We start from the raw sequence: 15,164 nt of genomic DNA on the forward strand, positions 1-15,164 counted from the left end.
AAACCCCCCGAGGCTCTGTCCCATATTCGAAAAAGAAACCCAACGTGGTACATTCGAGAAGTATGTCAAGTTTGGCAGAGGAGCAGCAGCACCAGCAGCTTCTTGCAGTTGCCTTTTTTTTCTTTTTTGAGAAAGAAACTCGACTTCGTGTATTACATTTATTATTATTCTCCGCCTTCTATATGTTGTTTTTTCTACCAGTGAAGGAAAAAAGCCTGTTCCTGCGAGTGTTTTTGCTAAAAATAACTAACATAGCAATATGTTTTTGTGCAAGTATTTTACCATAACAGCTTTTGTCCGGCTGGTGGAAGAAAAGAAAAAGCTGCTGCTCTACCAACGTCAAAAAGAAAATGGTTGTCCAAAAAGACACATCCTGGAAGAAGATGGGAAATGAATCTTTATTTTTTTTTTGTTGCTGTAGTGAAAGTTATTTAATGAACTGAATATAATGAGGTGCTACGTGCTTTCCTTTTTTTATTATTATTCTTTTCAATTGATGTATTCTTCGTGCTTCCATTTTGGTCCTCCGATCAACTCAAAAAAAAAAAGAGAGAAGTAGAATAAGCATGTACCACCAGCTGATTCAATGATGGGTGAGATTCGTCGAAATGGAACGTTCTGTATGTTGAAAAATTCTTCCGGTTTCGTACCATTCAGTTGTTGTGTCCGTGGTGCAAAGGTTACCGGAGCTGAAAAATGGTCAATTGGGTTTTCTGTTTATTGTCTCGAAAAATTTAAATTGGCTGATTGAAAGATGTTTATCTGGAAACACTTCCTAAATATTATGTGGACAATGATATATTATTATTTTCGGTAATAAATAGATTTTCTATAAAAAGAAGATCTGCCATCGCAAGATTTTGTTACTCCAATTATTTGTAGCAGAGGTTTTCTGTGTGGCCCGCCGACGAAAGGGCTTACATAGTTATAGAATTCATAGAAATGCCGAAAAAAGAAATTAGAAAGCATTTCAGAAATAATGAGAAAAATAATTTCAGAATTAATGAGAAAGAAATAATTTTAGACATCTCTTATTTACCGCGATTTGCCTTTATTTCCCCCCCACTTGCAATTTTTAAAGTTAGATTCCTGTTTTCCAACCTAGGATCCGGCCCCACAGGGGGGGGGGGAGCAATATGATTTTTAAAGGGGGGTAATTTGATTTTTACTCGAGGGTGGGCAAGATTTATAAAAATCTATATTTAATGAAAAAATAATTTTTCAGAATTAATGAAATTCATATTTGATAAAGAAATAATTTAAGAATTAATGAAAACTCATGTATAATGAAAAAAAAAATTATCTCAAAATAAATAAAATTCCCTAATAATGTACGGCTCCCTATTTATCTCGAAGCCCTGTGGCCCTGTTGCATCCACCCGTTGAACCGTGTGAATAGAGATATCACAGTATGACTTGCTCCGGACATTGGGCTTCATGAAAATTTTGTTTTTTGGCCCACGCACTGTCTGAAAAGTTGGAACCCCTACTTTTTAGACCTCCTATAACGGGCACTCCTCTTTAGCGGGAATTCTCCAAATAACGGACAATTTTTCTTCTTTTTTTTCTTTTTTTTTGCAATTTACGTCGATGGGGCTTCCATGTATTTTGCTATCTATCCAACAGACAGTCTTTGTCAGCGGGCAAAATTTTCTGTCCCAAAGGATGTCCGTTATCGAGAGGTGTACACAACGTCATGGAAAGTGGGATAGGGGGGTATGAGTAGGACCTACTTTTTTTGGGAGGGAAGCATATATGCTATTTTGAGATTTGAGGGGATCACAGAGAAGAGAATCTCTCCAGCGAAATTCTCAGATTTTAACCTTCAAAAGCGTTTCAAAACTCACAGGAATTGATTAGAAACAGCATTTAAAGAAATTTTTTTTTCAATATTTTAGTTTCACAAGGTTTTTTCCATTTTCTATCTTGTCGCCCCCCCCCCCGTTTGTTTCTTGAAGGAGGAAGGAAGAGCATCGGGATTTTACGAAATCAAGGCAAAAAAAAGGTTTGGAACCACAGAGTTAGATGGACTATTTTTGCAGCTCTCTGCAAGTTTTTGCTCAAAATTTCTCAGGATTCTCAGGACTCACCACGAGGAAGTGGCTGCAAGTCCCAACATTCGTTTGTCCGCTTACGAATATAGACGTACATGAATACAAACAGTATAAACGGGAAAAAAATTAAAAATAATTAATCCCCTTTCCCCGATCACGGGTTTCCAACTGGGGTTCAGTGACAGCTTTTCTGCGGTTCTGAATGATTAACGGAACCCTTGAAAACCCCGGAACCCGGAGAGCTTCTCAAAGATGAAAACTTTCTTGTTACTAATACTCGCAAAGCTGTTCCCTGTTTCGAATTTTAACGAGATGATGTGTCGTTTAAAAAAAATCCAGACCACTTGGAGGACTAATTTAGAAAGTGTGCAAGCAATGCATGTAAGTGAAAAAATCAGCGTGCAAGCAATGTGAATGACCAAAAGGGGCCATTCAAGTATTACGTAAGCACATTTTCAGCCATTTTTGACCTTCCCCCCTCCACTTGTCAGCAAAATTTCGTCAGCAGCTTAGAATATTTCATATCTTCAAAAAGGGGTGGTTGATGACGTAAGCAACCTTCAAACCCCCCCCTCTCCCCTCTCCCCCCTTGTCATCAAAAGTCAGCAAATCCGAAACCCCCTCGCCCCCCTCCCTCGATGCTGACGTAATACTTGAATGACCCCAAACAGTGTGCAAGTATGTGAGAGACCGAAAGAATAAACTGGTGAGCGATGGATGTAAACGAGGAACGTAGTGACCTAGAGCATAGGTTTGACATCAGCATCCGCGGTTTTCCGCGGAACTTCCGGGTTCCGTAAAAGCTTTTTTTTGGGGAGGAGGGGGTTTCGTATGATAAAACGACACGGAACACTCAAAAATCCCGGAATCCGTAGAGCTGTCAAAGAAGGAAACTTCCTTGTTACTAATACTCGCAAAGCTGTTCTTTATTTTGAATTTTAACGACATAGCGTTTTTAAAAAAAAAATCAGACCACTCTCGGTTAACTCAACAACCTAGGAAACAATAACATTACAGTTTTTTTCACTTAGAATTTTCGAACCAGAACCCCCAGGAGTTCACGAATGTCGTTTTCCGTTTCATCAGAAAATTACAAGTTGCAAAAAAAACTGCTTTTTCGGGAAATTTTTTATTCACTAGTGATATTCTTGGGATTGAGGATCACCTGTACTTTTCGAGACACCCAGGGCCATCTTAACGTATGAGTCCCACCCAGGCACGGCAACCTCATTTGCATAGGAGCTTCCACAATACGATCTGGCACAATGATTTATGACAATATGTATATGTGAATTAGGTGCCACCTATAAACCTTTTATTTTGGCACGGGGCTATAAAATGGCAGTATAAGGACGCAATTTTTTTTTGATAAATATTATAAAATTTGTTTCGATTCTGTGGAACAACGTCATTATCATCAAGGGTTTCGCGAAAAGATTTAAGGTGGCAACACCTGACCTACAGAGTGTGCAAGCATGTGAGTGACCAAAATAGTATGCAAGTATGTGACTGACCAACCAAAAGATTGACCTGGTGAGCTAGGGACGAAAATAATTACCTTAAGGGTGAGAGAGAGACAGGCCTGTTGTTTCTCTGCGCACAGAATTTCGATGCGTATGGGATGCAAAATATCATGCTACCTTATACACACAATATGGAGAATTTTTTTCTGCGCAGCAAAAAACTCTGTACACACGGAAACATTCTCAAACTCTAAACTTCCATATTTCGTAAACTTATTCACCATGAAACAAATGGTGCCTTAATTACTTTTCTCCCGTAACCAATAAGCGGGAAAAATAAAATTTTATCATCAAAAATAAGCCTTATTTATTTTTACCAATCAAATACACGATTGAAATTGGTGACCGATTTTTAATTTATGGGTTCATGAAAAAAAAACAATATGATATGAGTGCCCCGGGCGCTTTACCAGAGTGGGCGCAAATTTTACCTTTTAACCTCTCCTTCAACGTTATAAAGAGATGGTAAAATGCATTCTTGCCCCAACCGACTAAACATCTAGTTGCGCCTCTAGGTCCCAACCGTGAGTTCAACCGACCATGGCACGGAGACCCAAGGATTCACATCCCGCAGTAGGGCTCCTAGTTTAAGATGTTTGGTGTACCCCAGATCAGACTCTTCACGGGCAACTCAAATTTACTATTGTGAATTTTTTTGTGTGAAAAACAAAAAATGATGAGATCATCAAAGAGATTTTTCATCATCGAAATGATTTTTCATCTCGATTTTTCATCTCGAGTCCTGCCAGCCCCAGGCCCTTGTGGGTGTCATGCTGGGAACTCACAATTGAATAGGGGCTTCCAGATAAGATCAAGCACAATGATACAATGATTAAGAAGTGGTGATGGAGCCATGGGCGGAGGTACGGGAGGGCATGGGGGGAGGGCACCCCACCCCATCGTCAATGACGGAGCCGACTGATCTGATGTATATGAATTTCCGGCATCATCATCATCATCACACCCCCCCCCTTCCTGTCATTCATGTCTATCTCGCCTTGATGAAGTCCTCTACCATTTTGCCCTAGGGCTATTATGATGCAGTTGAGAAGGCAGTGGGGACAGCATGTTCGGAGATACGGGGGGGGGCGTGGATGCCCCCTCCCCCAGCGTCAAAGGTGGAGTCAACTGATCTAATGTATATACGTATATATGAATTGACATCATCATCGTGCCCCCCCCCCCAGACTTCCAAGTCTATCTCCGCCTATGGGGGACAGTGCCGTCTTAATTCATGGGTTTACTCAGGCACGGCTTGGACGCCTCAAGAAAAAAGGAGGCTCACAAAAAATAAGAAGTAGTTAGAATTTCTCAAGTAGTGCCTTGAAAAATCTCTTGAGCCGGGGGCACCATGATGCTCTTAAGACGGCCCTGAGTAAACATACACTTCTTTTTTGGATAAATATTCAAAAATTTGTTTGGGTTCTATAAAACAGTCTCATCATCATCAAGGGTTCCGCAGAACAGCCCAACGACAATCAAGAGTTCCGCGAGAAAATTTTCGTTGGAAACGCCTTCTGGATGTCCCTGTTAATACGGGTAATATGGTCACGCTACTTATTTAAAAAATCCTCAGAGCTTAGGATCAACTTCATTTTAGCGTCATCTACTGGGGCTTTCACCTACATAATCAGCAGCAATGTTGACCCATCATCATCACTACCAACCAATTAATTGAAGCTCGTATTTTGTTTATAGATGTGTAAACATAACACGTTACAAATTTTTTTAAAACTGAATTGCTATTTAATGATATAATATTTAACTGACAGCCTGTGCTTTGCGAAATTTCCGTGAGCACGTGGTTGAAAATGGGCTCTCGATTGAAAAATTTCCTTGGAAATTGTTTCAAAATAATTGGAAATTGAACTCGGTATTAAATTTACAAGGTATAGATCTTTTAATGTTAATTATTTCCAATATTTTATTTCATGAGAATTCATTGATTGCATCACAGTATTATAAATATTCAGTGGTATTTCAGTATTCTTATACATAGCATGATAAATAAATATATGTGATTTTATTTTTCTTCTCATGAGTATGAAATATTTCGTTCCCTTCCCCGTGTAGGTCAACAATTTTTCATGAGAAACTCAATTTTATATGGTAATCTTTATAAGCATTTATATGTTTCATTATAATGGAATTTCAGGTGCCCATGTGACAGAAAACATCCAATGACTATTCTGATTGAATGTACTTGGGAGATGAACGAGGATGAATCATTGAACGCCTCCTAGCGAAGTACTTTTGTACCCAGGCGTCAAGTTTCTCCTGGTTCAATATGTGAGTATCTTCAGTATTAGTACCTCGTTTGGGAGGATATGTCCTCCTTTTTTTACGTAATTTCAAACGTCTTCCTACGTTTTGGAAAATTCATCCTTTTGTCCTCCTTTTTCAGGTTTCCAGAATTATTTTTTTCTTCACTTTATACCAGATGTATTTCTTCATAGATATGAGTATTTTTGTGTATTTTCTTCCCATTCACCAATAGCTGTCGAAATTCCCAGAATTTTTTCTGTTTTAGAGATGGGAAAAATTATTGTTGTGACCGGTTTTATTGATCTGAATAGTGGCGCCATCTTTTCTGAAAATTCGGATAAGTTACGTCATCAAGGGTGCGTGCACAGGCAACCTTCTTTCTCATTTTTCGAATCTGGTAACCGTAGTATTAGAATAGTTAGAATGGCACTGCCGTTCACCCCAAGGAACAACTGTAGTATAGTCCCATTTTAAATTCTCAGCTACATTGGGCAAGTTAAGTAGCTACTCAGTCTTTTTATAATAAAACTTTCCGGATACACCCACCCTTCGGGAACGCTTCGATATCTCTATGAGATGGGAAGCGGGGTGTGTCCGGTCTTCAAAGGTCAAAAGCTACTCAGTCTTGGTTTTACTCGCTGCTACTAAAGTTGTTCTATGTAATAATAATGGGAACAGCTGAGTAGCATTGTCTCTTTTTGGCAATGTCTTGGCGATATTTTTTTCTTTGGCGAGAAAAATGTCTGAAAGCACAACAAGAAGTTATCAGCGGAATGTTGATTTTATTTGTAAAAAATGAGTCTGATGAGCATTTTTCTTTATCCAGTAGTAACCGATAAATTGAACAAGACAGGGTGGAAAGATTGTTTTTTTCCAAGCTCACAAGCTACCAATAGAAGAAAATCGGCTAGTTTACACGTGCTTGTGTTTATGGGTCACTTTTCCGCTGTTATTGGGTTCATGGAGTTTCAAAACCTCAAAATTTTGTATCTCTATGATTTTATTCTGAAAGAAACTATATGGTGGCCAGTGAAACAGAACCAGAACAAAGCGGGTTCACATTTTTCATCATGTCTTGAAAATTCAGTATTGCTATTTGTGGCTACCTTATAATTGCATTAATCTTCCCACCAACTAAATTATCCATACTTATTGGTTAAATATGACACAGAAAGATTATTTAAATTTTGTTTTATCGCTCAGACATAGCAGTAAGCTGTTTATTGTTTTGATTTCTACTGTTGAATTCACCAGTACAAAATAGCTGAGAAATGATGCAATGATATTGCATGTTGCACTCAGTCCACGTTTAAGAATCTTGATAATCAATATCATATGAAGTTTAATGTATGAATCGTTTTAATTGATAATTGTGTGAGTTCAGGAGAGTTGCGAAACCTTTAAGTATAATGACAGTAGGTAATGCATATCTTACCATCTTGCATCTACTACTAAACCGCACATGCACCTCGTCCTTATTCCTCTGTGGAACTTATAACAAATTGGTGCATGTTGGAATGTGCATGTACGTGTTGTGAATCCGTGTTGTTGAAGTTTTTTTCTGTGCAGTGCTTGGTATGGCGCTTGAACCCAGGTCCTCATGATGTAAGACTATGTTACATCTGTCCAGCATAATGACGCAATCATGAAGTTAGATGTGTGACTTTCACTATCAGATCTCTTTCTACAAATTTTGATGAGAAAAACGACCAAAAGCATGACAAGCAAGAAGTTGCCAAGAGTGAAATGGAGTCATTCTTTCTGATGTCTTTCTTTCCAAAGGAAAAAATCGTCGAAAGGGAGATAATATTATGGCTGTCAAAATGAAAAATGATGATAAAAATCTAATGACAAAAGCAATAACAAAACATTCTTAGACTGAATAAGGGATAGAAATTTTAAATGTGTAACATCCTAGACCCGATACAAGATTGAAAATAATAAAAACTCTGACTCTATAAGCAGGGCTGTCTTAAGAACATCATGGGCCCCCGGGCCAAGTGATTTTTCTGAGGCCTTACCTAGAAAATTTTCGAAAAATTCAACTACTTCTCGTTTTTCTGAGGCCCTTCTTCTCTTGAGGCCCACGGGCCGTGTCTGGGTGGGCCCATGTGTTAAGACGGCCCTGTCTATGAGAACTTATGCTATAGCTCTTTCCAGTCTTTATATGCATTCATATATTTAACGATAATGGAATTTCAGGTACACATGTAACAGAAAACATCCAATGCCTATTCAAATTGATTAGCCTACTGAGGAAATGAAACGAGGATGAATTATTAAACACCTCTTAACGAAGTAATTTTGAATAAGTTTCAGGAATTTCTTAACCATCATATACAATCAGCACTACCAAATTAAAAGACATTTAGCCCTATGATTTGGTATTTTTCTTGCCAGATATATTTCAATTTTATGCACAATAAGGGTATTGTTTTAAGTATCAGTGATTATCTAGATAATTTGATAACAGAAATCTTGTTTACATATATGGTGTAAATGAACTTTTATAAAGGGTACAGGGGGGCATATGGTTTATATCAATACACATATCTAAGCAGGAAGATATTTTGGGAGGTCAAGAATAATCGCTCATCTAGTGAGCGATTTTACAAGTCACGTGTAATTGAAACTCCCTGGGTCAGTTGAATACTGTTGTTGGTTACTATTTGTACTACAGTCCATGTGTGTGTAGCCATATTTTCAATTTTGTTTTTTATTTTTGCTATGTTTATTTTAATGTATTAGAAGATTCCAGAAGGGAAAAAGTCATCATCCAAATGGATGTGACTAACTGCCACAATAGTGGAGGCATGGAGTTGAGATCTTCTCAACTGTCTGGGTGCTACAGGAGTTGTGCTTGCATTTGAGGAAAAGCTGCCTTTGTTTTAGGTGTATTGTGCTCTTGTCTGTCTTTCTTCTTTTCAAAACGAGCACAACTCTGGTCTATCGTCATAAGCAATTTACTACTGAGTGAGTAAACAGTGAGTGAGTGCCTAACAGTCTGAGTGCATATTTAGTGTTGTGTCTGATTTTTCAGTGCTGCCATCTATATTTCAGAAGTTAAGTGGGTGAAGTATAATGATTGAATATTTATACCTTTTGTAGGCTTGTTACTCTCTGTGGTGAGACTTTTTAACAGTGAGATCAGCTCCCATTCGCTCCTCAAAGTTGGGAACCACAGAAAACCTGCAATGGAAAGTATGGTAGCTTTGATTGAGCCCTAGAAAACGTTGGGACCATCTTAATTCATCTGTTCACCTGAAGGAGAGGGACCTCAATCACGATATTGCATAAAGAGCCTCTGTAATAATCAACTTTATCGCACACCAACTCCAGTCAAATCTCCATACAGCAATTTCCAACCAATGAAGTTGGGTGGGGAATGAAGGCGTCATCTATATATATTGGTGGTTGCCCTAGGCTCGGTGGGTAAAGAACTTATATTCAATTTTCTTCCCCCGGGTCGAACCCGTGGACCCTGACATGGCGGAAGAAAAGCATCTTACTACTGCATGACTCGGGCGGAGAAGGACCCCCTGAATCGTGCAATGGTAATCACAGTGCCTGTGTATTATAGTGCTCTGTAATGATCTAGCACTATGATTTTTGAGAGTATGAATTTGTAGGGGGTAATTCCATCCAGATAGGGGCCTCAGAATACCACTTTGCTGAGGTGCCCATGATACTCTAAAGACAGTGCTAGCGGAAGGTAGGAGATAAGTGGTTTGGTAGTAACTCACCTGGACCATAGCTATTTCGTCCCAAAATCTTCCAACCGTGATACCATTCAATTTGTTAATGCTCTTATATGTTACTATTTGTATTTTTTTAATTAGCTCATTCATTTGAATCTGACGACAAATAGTGTTTTCTAAATTTATATTTGTTTTTTTCTTTCACTCTTCCAGACTTAATAAAAAGCAGCATTGCTGCTCTACCGGAAGATATGAATAATGAGTTGCAACCAATCTTTCTCGAATCATGAAGATTCGTTTCAACAACGTCAAGATGACGAACTGTCCGCGATCACCGCCATCTACCCTAAAGAAGTGAAGGACTTGAGAAAGAATAAGCCGTGGAAAACATGGAAACCTCTGGAAGTCGTCATCACCCTCACTCCGGACAACGACGCAAAATCAAAAGAAGAAATCACGACCCAGGCTGATTTGTACGTCAGGTGCTCCGATGATTATCCTAATTCTGTGCCTTTCATAGATGTACGGAACAGCAAAGGTCTGTCTTTAAACGACACGTCGGAATTGAAGAGAGGTCTTCGGTCGCTCGCGGAGCAAAGCATAGGACAAGAGATGCTTCTCGAACTCATCCACTACACCGTGACGTTTTTGGAGGACAATAAAAAGCCCCATTATAAGTCGTTCTACGAAGAAATGGTTCACAACAAATTGAAACAACAAATGGAAATGGAAGAAGAACGAGAGAAGATGAAGTTGGCGCAAGAAATCGAGGAAGAGAAGAAACTTCTGGCCATCGAGCAGGAGAAAAACCGTAAGCTAATGGCTTTGCGAGACGCACACAGAAAACCCAGACTGAAAACCACTTCTTGCAGTGAATTGGTCGACGAACAGTCACTGGAACGCACAAGACCGAGAAGTCACAGCGAATCAAATTGTAGAGAAATTTGCGTCGGCACTGTCCGTACGACACTGAAGTTCAGCGGAAGGAAAGAGCTCAGTGTTTTCTGCGGGCAGTGCTTGAATCACAATAAGAAAGGTTGCGTCATATATTATGGCATGGATACTGTTTCCGGGGATCCTGTCATCGTTATAAAGTGGACGCTGCAGTGGAAACTTCCGAATAAATGCAAAACAGACGATTATGAAACTCTGAAGAGTGAGCAGATGACGTATATAAAACAGTTGGCCAGTATAGAGCAGGAATTCAAGACTTTACGCCAGCTCCAACACGAGAGCATAGTTAAATATCTCGGAATGTCCTACGTCCAGAAGAAAGACAAGATAATGATTTTCCTGTTGCAGGAGTATGTGACCGGCTGTTCCTTGGCCCACATGTCCAGGGGTATGCCGTTCAGCATCCAGCAACTTCAGTTTTATGCCAGGGGTATCCTCCAAGCGATACACTACCTACACGAAAATTCTGTCGTTCACAGAAATATCAGGGACACCAGCGTCTTCATATGCAGCGACGGCGTCGTGAAGCTCGCCGATTACAGCTTGGACAAGAGGATGTACGATATGTATAGGACATTCACCGGCGACTCGGAAATTGATTTCTACCCGCCGAGTATAGGCAGAGGAGGGAAGAAATCTGACATTTATCGGTTTGGTTTAGTCCTGCTCGCTCTCAGTACGGGACACCTATCGAAGGAGGACCTGCAGGTGGAAATACCGCAGACTCTCAATCCAAGTTTTCAGGATTTCTTGAAGAAGTGTCTGACGCACGACGAGCAGGAGCGGTGGACCGCAGAGAAATTACTCATCCATCCTTTCATCGCGTTCTCGTCGCTGCAGAGCATTTTGCCGAAAGAACTAGAATTGAAAATCCCCGGGAAAGAGAACGAATCTGTGAACGTCCCTGACAAAACAGATGAATCCAAATACGGATCGAGACTGATAAGCGAATTCGAAATAATTGACTGTCTTGGTAAAGGAGGATTCGGTCATGTACTCAAGGTGAAAAATAAATTAGACTCCAGAGTTTATGCCATCAAAAAAATTCCCTTGAATCCATCAAATAAGCAGCTGGATAGGAAAATCAAGCGCGAGGTGAAACTCTTATCTCGTCTGAATCACGAAAATATCGTCCGGTATTACAATTCATGGATCGAAGAAACGCTAGTTCCAGTCGATCAGAAGAACATGACGAAATCTGAAACGCAACCCGTCAAGGGAACCGATGGAACTGTTGCGGCCACCAGTTCTTCGATACAGTGGGAAATGTGCAACAATAACAAAGAAGACGGATTCTCCTCCGATGAAGATGACGGCGAAGATTACGATACGTCTCTGGTTTTCCGGCCCGATAACAGCTCGTCTGACTATATCTGTTTCGAAGAGGAAAACGGCGTGACCAAGACCAACTACAATGACGAAAATTATGATGATAGTTCTTTCGACGAGATGGAATGCGTTGCCCTAGTCAAACAAAAAATCCAAAGGTACATGTACATCCAGATGGAATTCTGCGAAAAGAGTACGCTGCGCACTGCTATCGACCACAGTTTGCATAAAGACATCTCTCTCGTTTGGCGACTTTTTCGCGAGATAATCGAAGGGTTGAATCATATACACCAGCAGGGCGTCATCCATAGAGATCTCAAACCTGTGAACATATTTATAGATTCGAAAGATCATGTGAAGATCGGAGATTTCGGTCTCGCTACCGACGTGATATCCAAAACTATTTCTTTCGACGTCGTAGCCACTGGAGGAGGCAGAGACGATCACTTCCAGCAGTCTCTGTCCGACGCAGCCGAAGATGGTTTCCGCACGGGAAACGTCGGCACAGCTTTATACGTTGCTCCCGAGATCGCGATTCCGACGTCTAAGGTAACCTACAATCAAAAGGTCGACATTTACAGTCTGGGCATCATCTTTTTCGAGATGTGCTACCCACCTCCCACCACCGCCATGGAAAGGGTCAAACTTATCATGAATTTGAGGGAATCTGACATATTGCTGCCATCCGACGTGGACGAGCATCTGACCCCCGACATGATAAGTATTCTCAATTGGCTGCTGCAGCACGACGTCAATAAAAGACCCACATCCAATCAGCTCATCTCCTCCGATTACATACCTCCGCTTCTGATTGAGGAGACTGAACTTAACAACATACTGCGTAACACTGTCTCGAACCCTCAGAGCAGGACCTACAAATACATGATCAATTGCCTGTTTAATCAAGACGTCAGTACCGAATTCGACTTCACGTACGACATGGATATTTACAAAGGGTTATCGATAAGAAATAAGCCTACCCAACTCTTCACAGACATCATCGATACTCTGAACCGAGTTTTGCGCAAACACGGCGCAGTGAGTTACTCCGTGCCGACCCTGATGCCCAAATCGTTGCTGTATCAGAATGATATGTGCGTTACCGTTATGGACCACGGAGGTGGGATGATAAGCCTGCCTTATGATCTCAGAGTCCCGTTCGCTCGCCATATAGCCAGAAAGGAGATCAATCAGCTGAAAAGGTTCACTCTGGAGAAAGTGTACCGAGAGCAGAAGGTTTTCGGCTGCCATCCGAGGGAGCAGTTCGAGTATGCGTTTGATATTGTCACGCCTAACTCGTACTTCCACATGCCGGATGCCGAAGTTCTATCTGCCGTGTGTGAAATTATCGCCGAATTTCCCTCATTGGAAGAGAGGAATTATTTCATCTGCTTAAACCACACCTGTCTTCTGAGATCGGTATTGCTCTTTTGCGGAGTGCAAGAATCGACCGAAAATATGGTCTGTGAAATTCTGGGAGATCAGAAGAATCGGAATTTTTCGAAACTTCAACTGCAGCATCTGTTGCTCGAGAGTAAAATTCCAGAGAAGGTTGTAAATAAGCTGTCGCAGTTCATAGATGTGTCTGATCCAATCAGCAAATTCGCCAGCTCGTTCCAAATCCTGACGCAAACTAAAGGGGAAGTCGGAACGTTAGCCAAGAAGGCGTTGAAGGAACTCAAGAGCGTCGTCGCGCTTGCTGAATCTTTCGGAATCAAACTGCCATTGTATGTATGCCCATGTCTTGCCCATGAAATCAAGTTTTATTCCGGGATCTTCTTCCAATTTGTCTGTAATCTGAAGCTAAAGAAAAAAAGGCCCGTTCTCGACGTCCTGGCTGCTGGCGGAAGATACGATAAGCTGATACAATCCTTCAAACTAAAGTCATTGTCGGAAGGAAGAGGCATCAGTCAGGCCGCTGTTGGAGTAAGCATAGCGGTCGAAAAAATCGTAGCAGCAGAGATGGATTACAATCCAGAGCACCAGACCAGTGGAACCATTGATTTCCTCATCTATTCGATCGATTCCGAAATGTCTGTGGAAAGAAGCGCCCTGCTAAAAGAACTCTGGTCTCTCGGCTTTGCAGCTTCCGTGTTTTACGATAAGCAATTGAATCTCGACGATGCCGTTGACTACTGTAGGAACAATTCTATCGCACACCTGTTAATATTGCACGCGGCAGAACCGGGCATCATCAAAATACGTTCTTTCGAAAAGGAGAGGGTCAGCGAGAAGAAAATATGCTATTCAGAGTTGAAAGAGCATCTGTGTAAGTACGGGAACTCGTTCAAGTCGTCTATCGAATTCCCGCAGCCCGTCAAATCCTCGGAGATACAGAGGAGTTTCTCCGCGTACAACTGCAGCGGGTCGGCGCCGATCATGAGCGTGAGGTTCCTGTCCCAGGATAAGATCCACAACAACAGGAAGCGGGAGCCGAACATAAGGAGCCACGTCATGTCCATCTTGCAACCCTCTGCTACTCGTACGTATGACATTATAGCGCTAGATCTGAAGCTGAACGTGATCAGCTCCATCGTTTCTTTCTGTGATATTAGTGGTAGTGAGTACTCTGTACAGCAGGCGTTCTCCATTGTTTGTGACTTGCATTCCAAGAGCAAGAAGTACTTGCTGCAACTGCAGGAGGAGATATGTGATATCAAAGCCAGAAAACAGCCTTCGTCAGTTGTTCTCTACAGCCTGCCGGACAGTAATTTCAGGGTAATTCTGTGATTATGGGGAACGGTTTGTGTTTTAGCGATTTTGTGTGATTTGCAAACTTTTTCCTTCACCAAAATGTTCCCAATATTTTGTACAAATTTTGATTTAGTCGTTAGACACTGCCAATCTTAATCTTTTCCGAATTTTTCTTATGTGTCGTCAGCATGATTTTGAATATTGTTGTCTCCATTTATTGATGAGTGCAGCCGAATACAGATCTACGTTACGATCGTTCTGAGGAAGCGGATACTGGAATTGGAATACAGTGGAGCTTCTCAGTTAACGAGCTTAATTCGTTCCGCGAACGTGCTCGTTATCCAAATCACTCGCTATTCGAATCAAACTTCACTATGGGAAATAATAAAAACTCGTATAATTCGTTCCACGATTATTCATTCACGTAAAAATGACTGGAAAAGAAACGTCTTCAATCAATAATACAACGTAATAATAATAAAATAAATAATACGATTCCCCAATGACACTTGCTTTTGCCTCCTTTTTAGAATTTTTCCGAAATTGTGCAACACTCTTTTAGCAATGTTCCTCCACTGGTCCTTGAATGTCGTTCTCATTCACCTCCAGTCCTATGTCATGCCCAAGGACTCAATCCCTATGACAAA

The 15,164-nt window shown here is 40.8% G+C and overlaps 1 protein-coding gene across 2 annotated transcripts; it reads left to right on the forward strand.

The window, feature by feature from the left end:
* The first annotated feature begins 5,245 nt into the window (after positions 1-5,245).
* Positions 5,246-14,915, forward strand: LOC149078318 (eIF-2-alpha kinase GCN2-like). 2 transcript variants are annotated; one of them, XM_089241964.1, is made up of 3 exons: positions 5,246-5,450; positions 5,733-5,866; positions 9,754-14,915. In XM_089241964.1, exon 3 carries the CDS (start codon positions 9,799-9,801, stop codon positions 14,551-14,553), a length of 4,755 nt encoding a protein of 1,584 aa, XP_089098090.1. In that variant the 5' UTR covers positions 5,246-5,450; positions 5,733-5,866; positions 9,754-9,798; the 3' UTR covers positions 14,554-14,915. The 2 variants fall into 2 exon arrangements, with proteins under 2 accessions (XP_089098090.1, XP_089098089.1); XM_089241963.1 differs by having other exon boundaries at positions 5,250-5,466.
* Positions 14,916-15,164: the final 249 nt, after the last annotated feature.

This window comes from Pholcus phalangioides, unplaced genomic scaffold (genome assembly GCF_987345545.1).
Source record: "Pholcus phalangioides strain wild (caught in Gottingen) unplaced genomic scaffold, Ppha-v1.0 ptg000014l_1, whole genome shotgun sequence".
Lineage (NCBI taxonomy): Eukaryota > Metazoa > Arthropoda > Arachnida > Araneae > Pholcidae > Pholcus > Pholcus phalangioides.

Bases quoted from the DNA above. Each gene is read 5' to 3' on its own strand.
- LOC149078318 (XM_089241964.1), top strand. From the start codon at position 9,799: ATGAGTTGCAACCAATCTTTCTCGAATCATGAAGATTCGTTTCAACAA.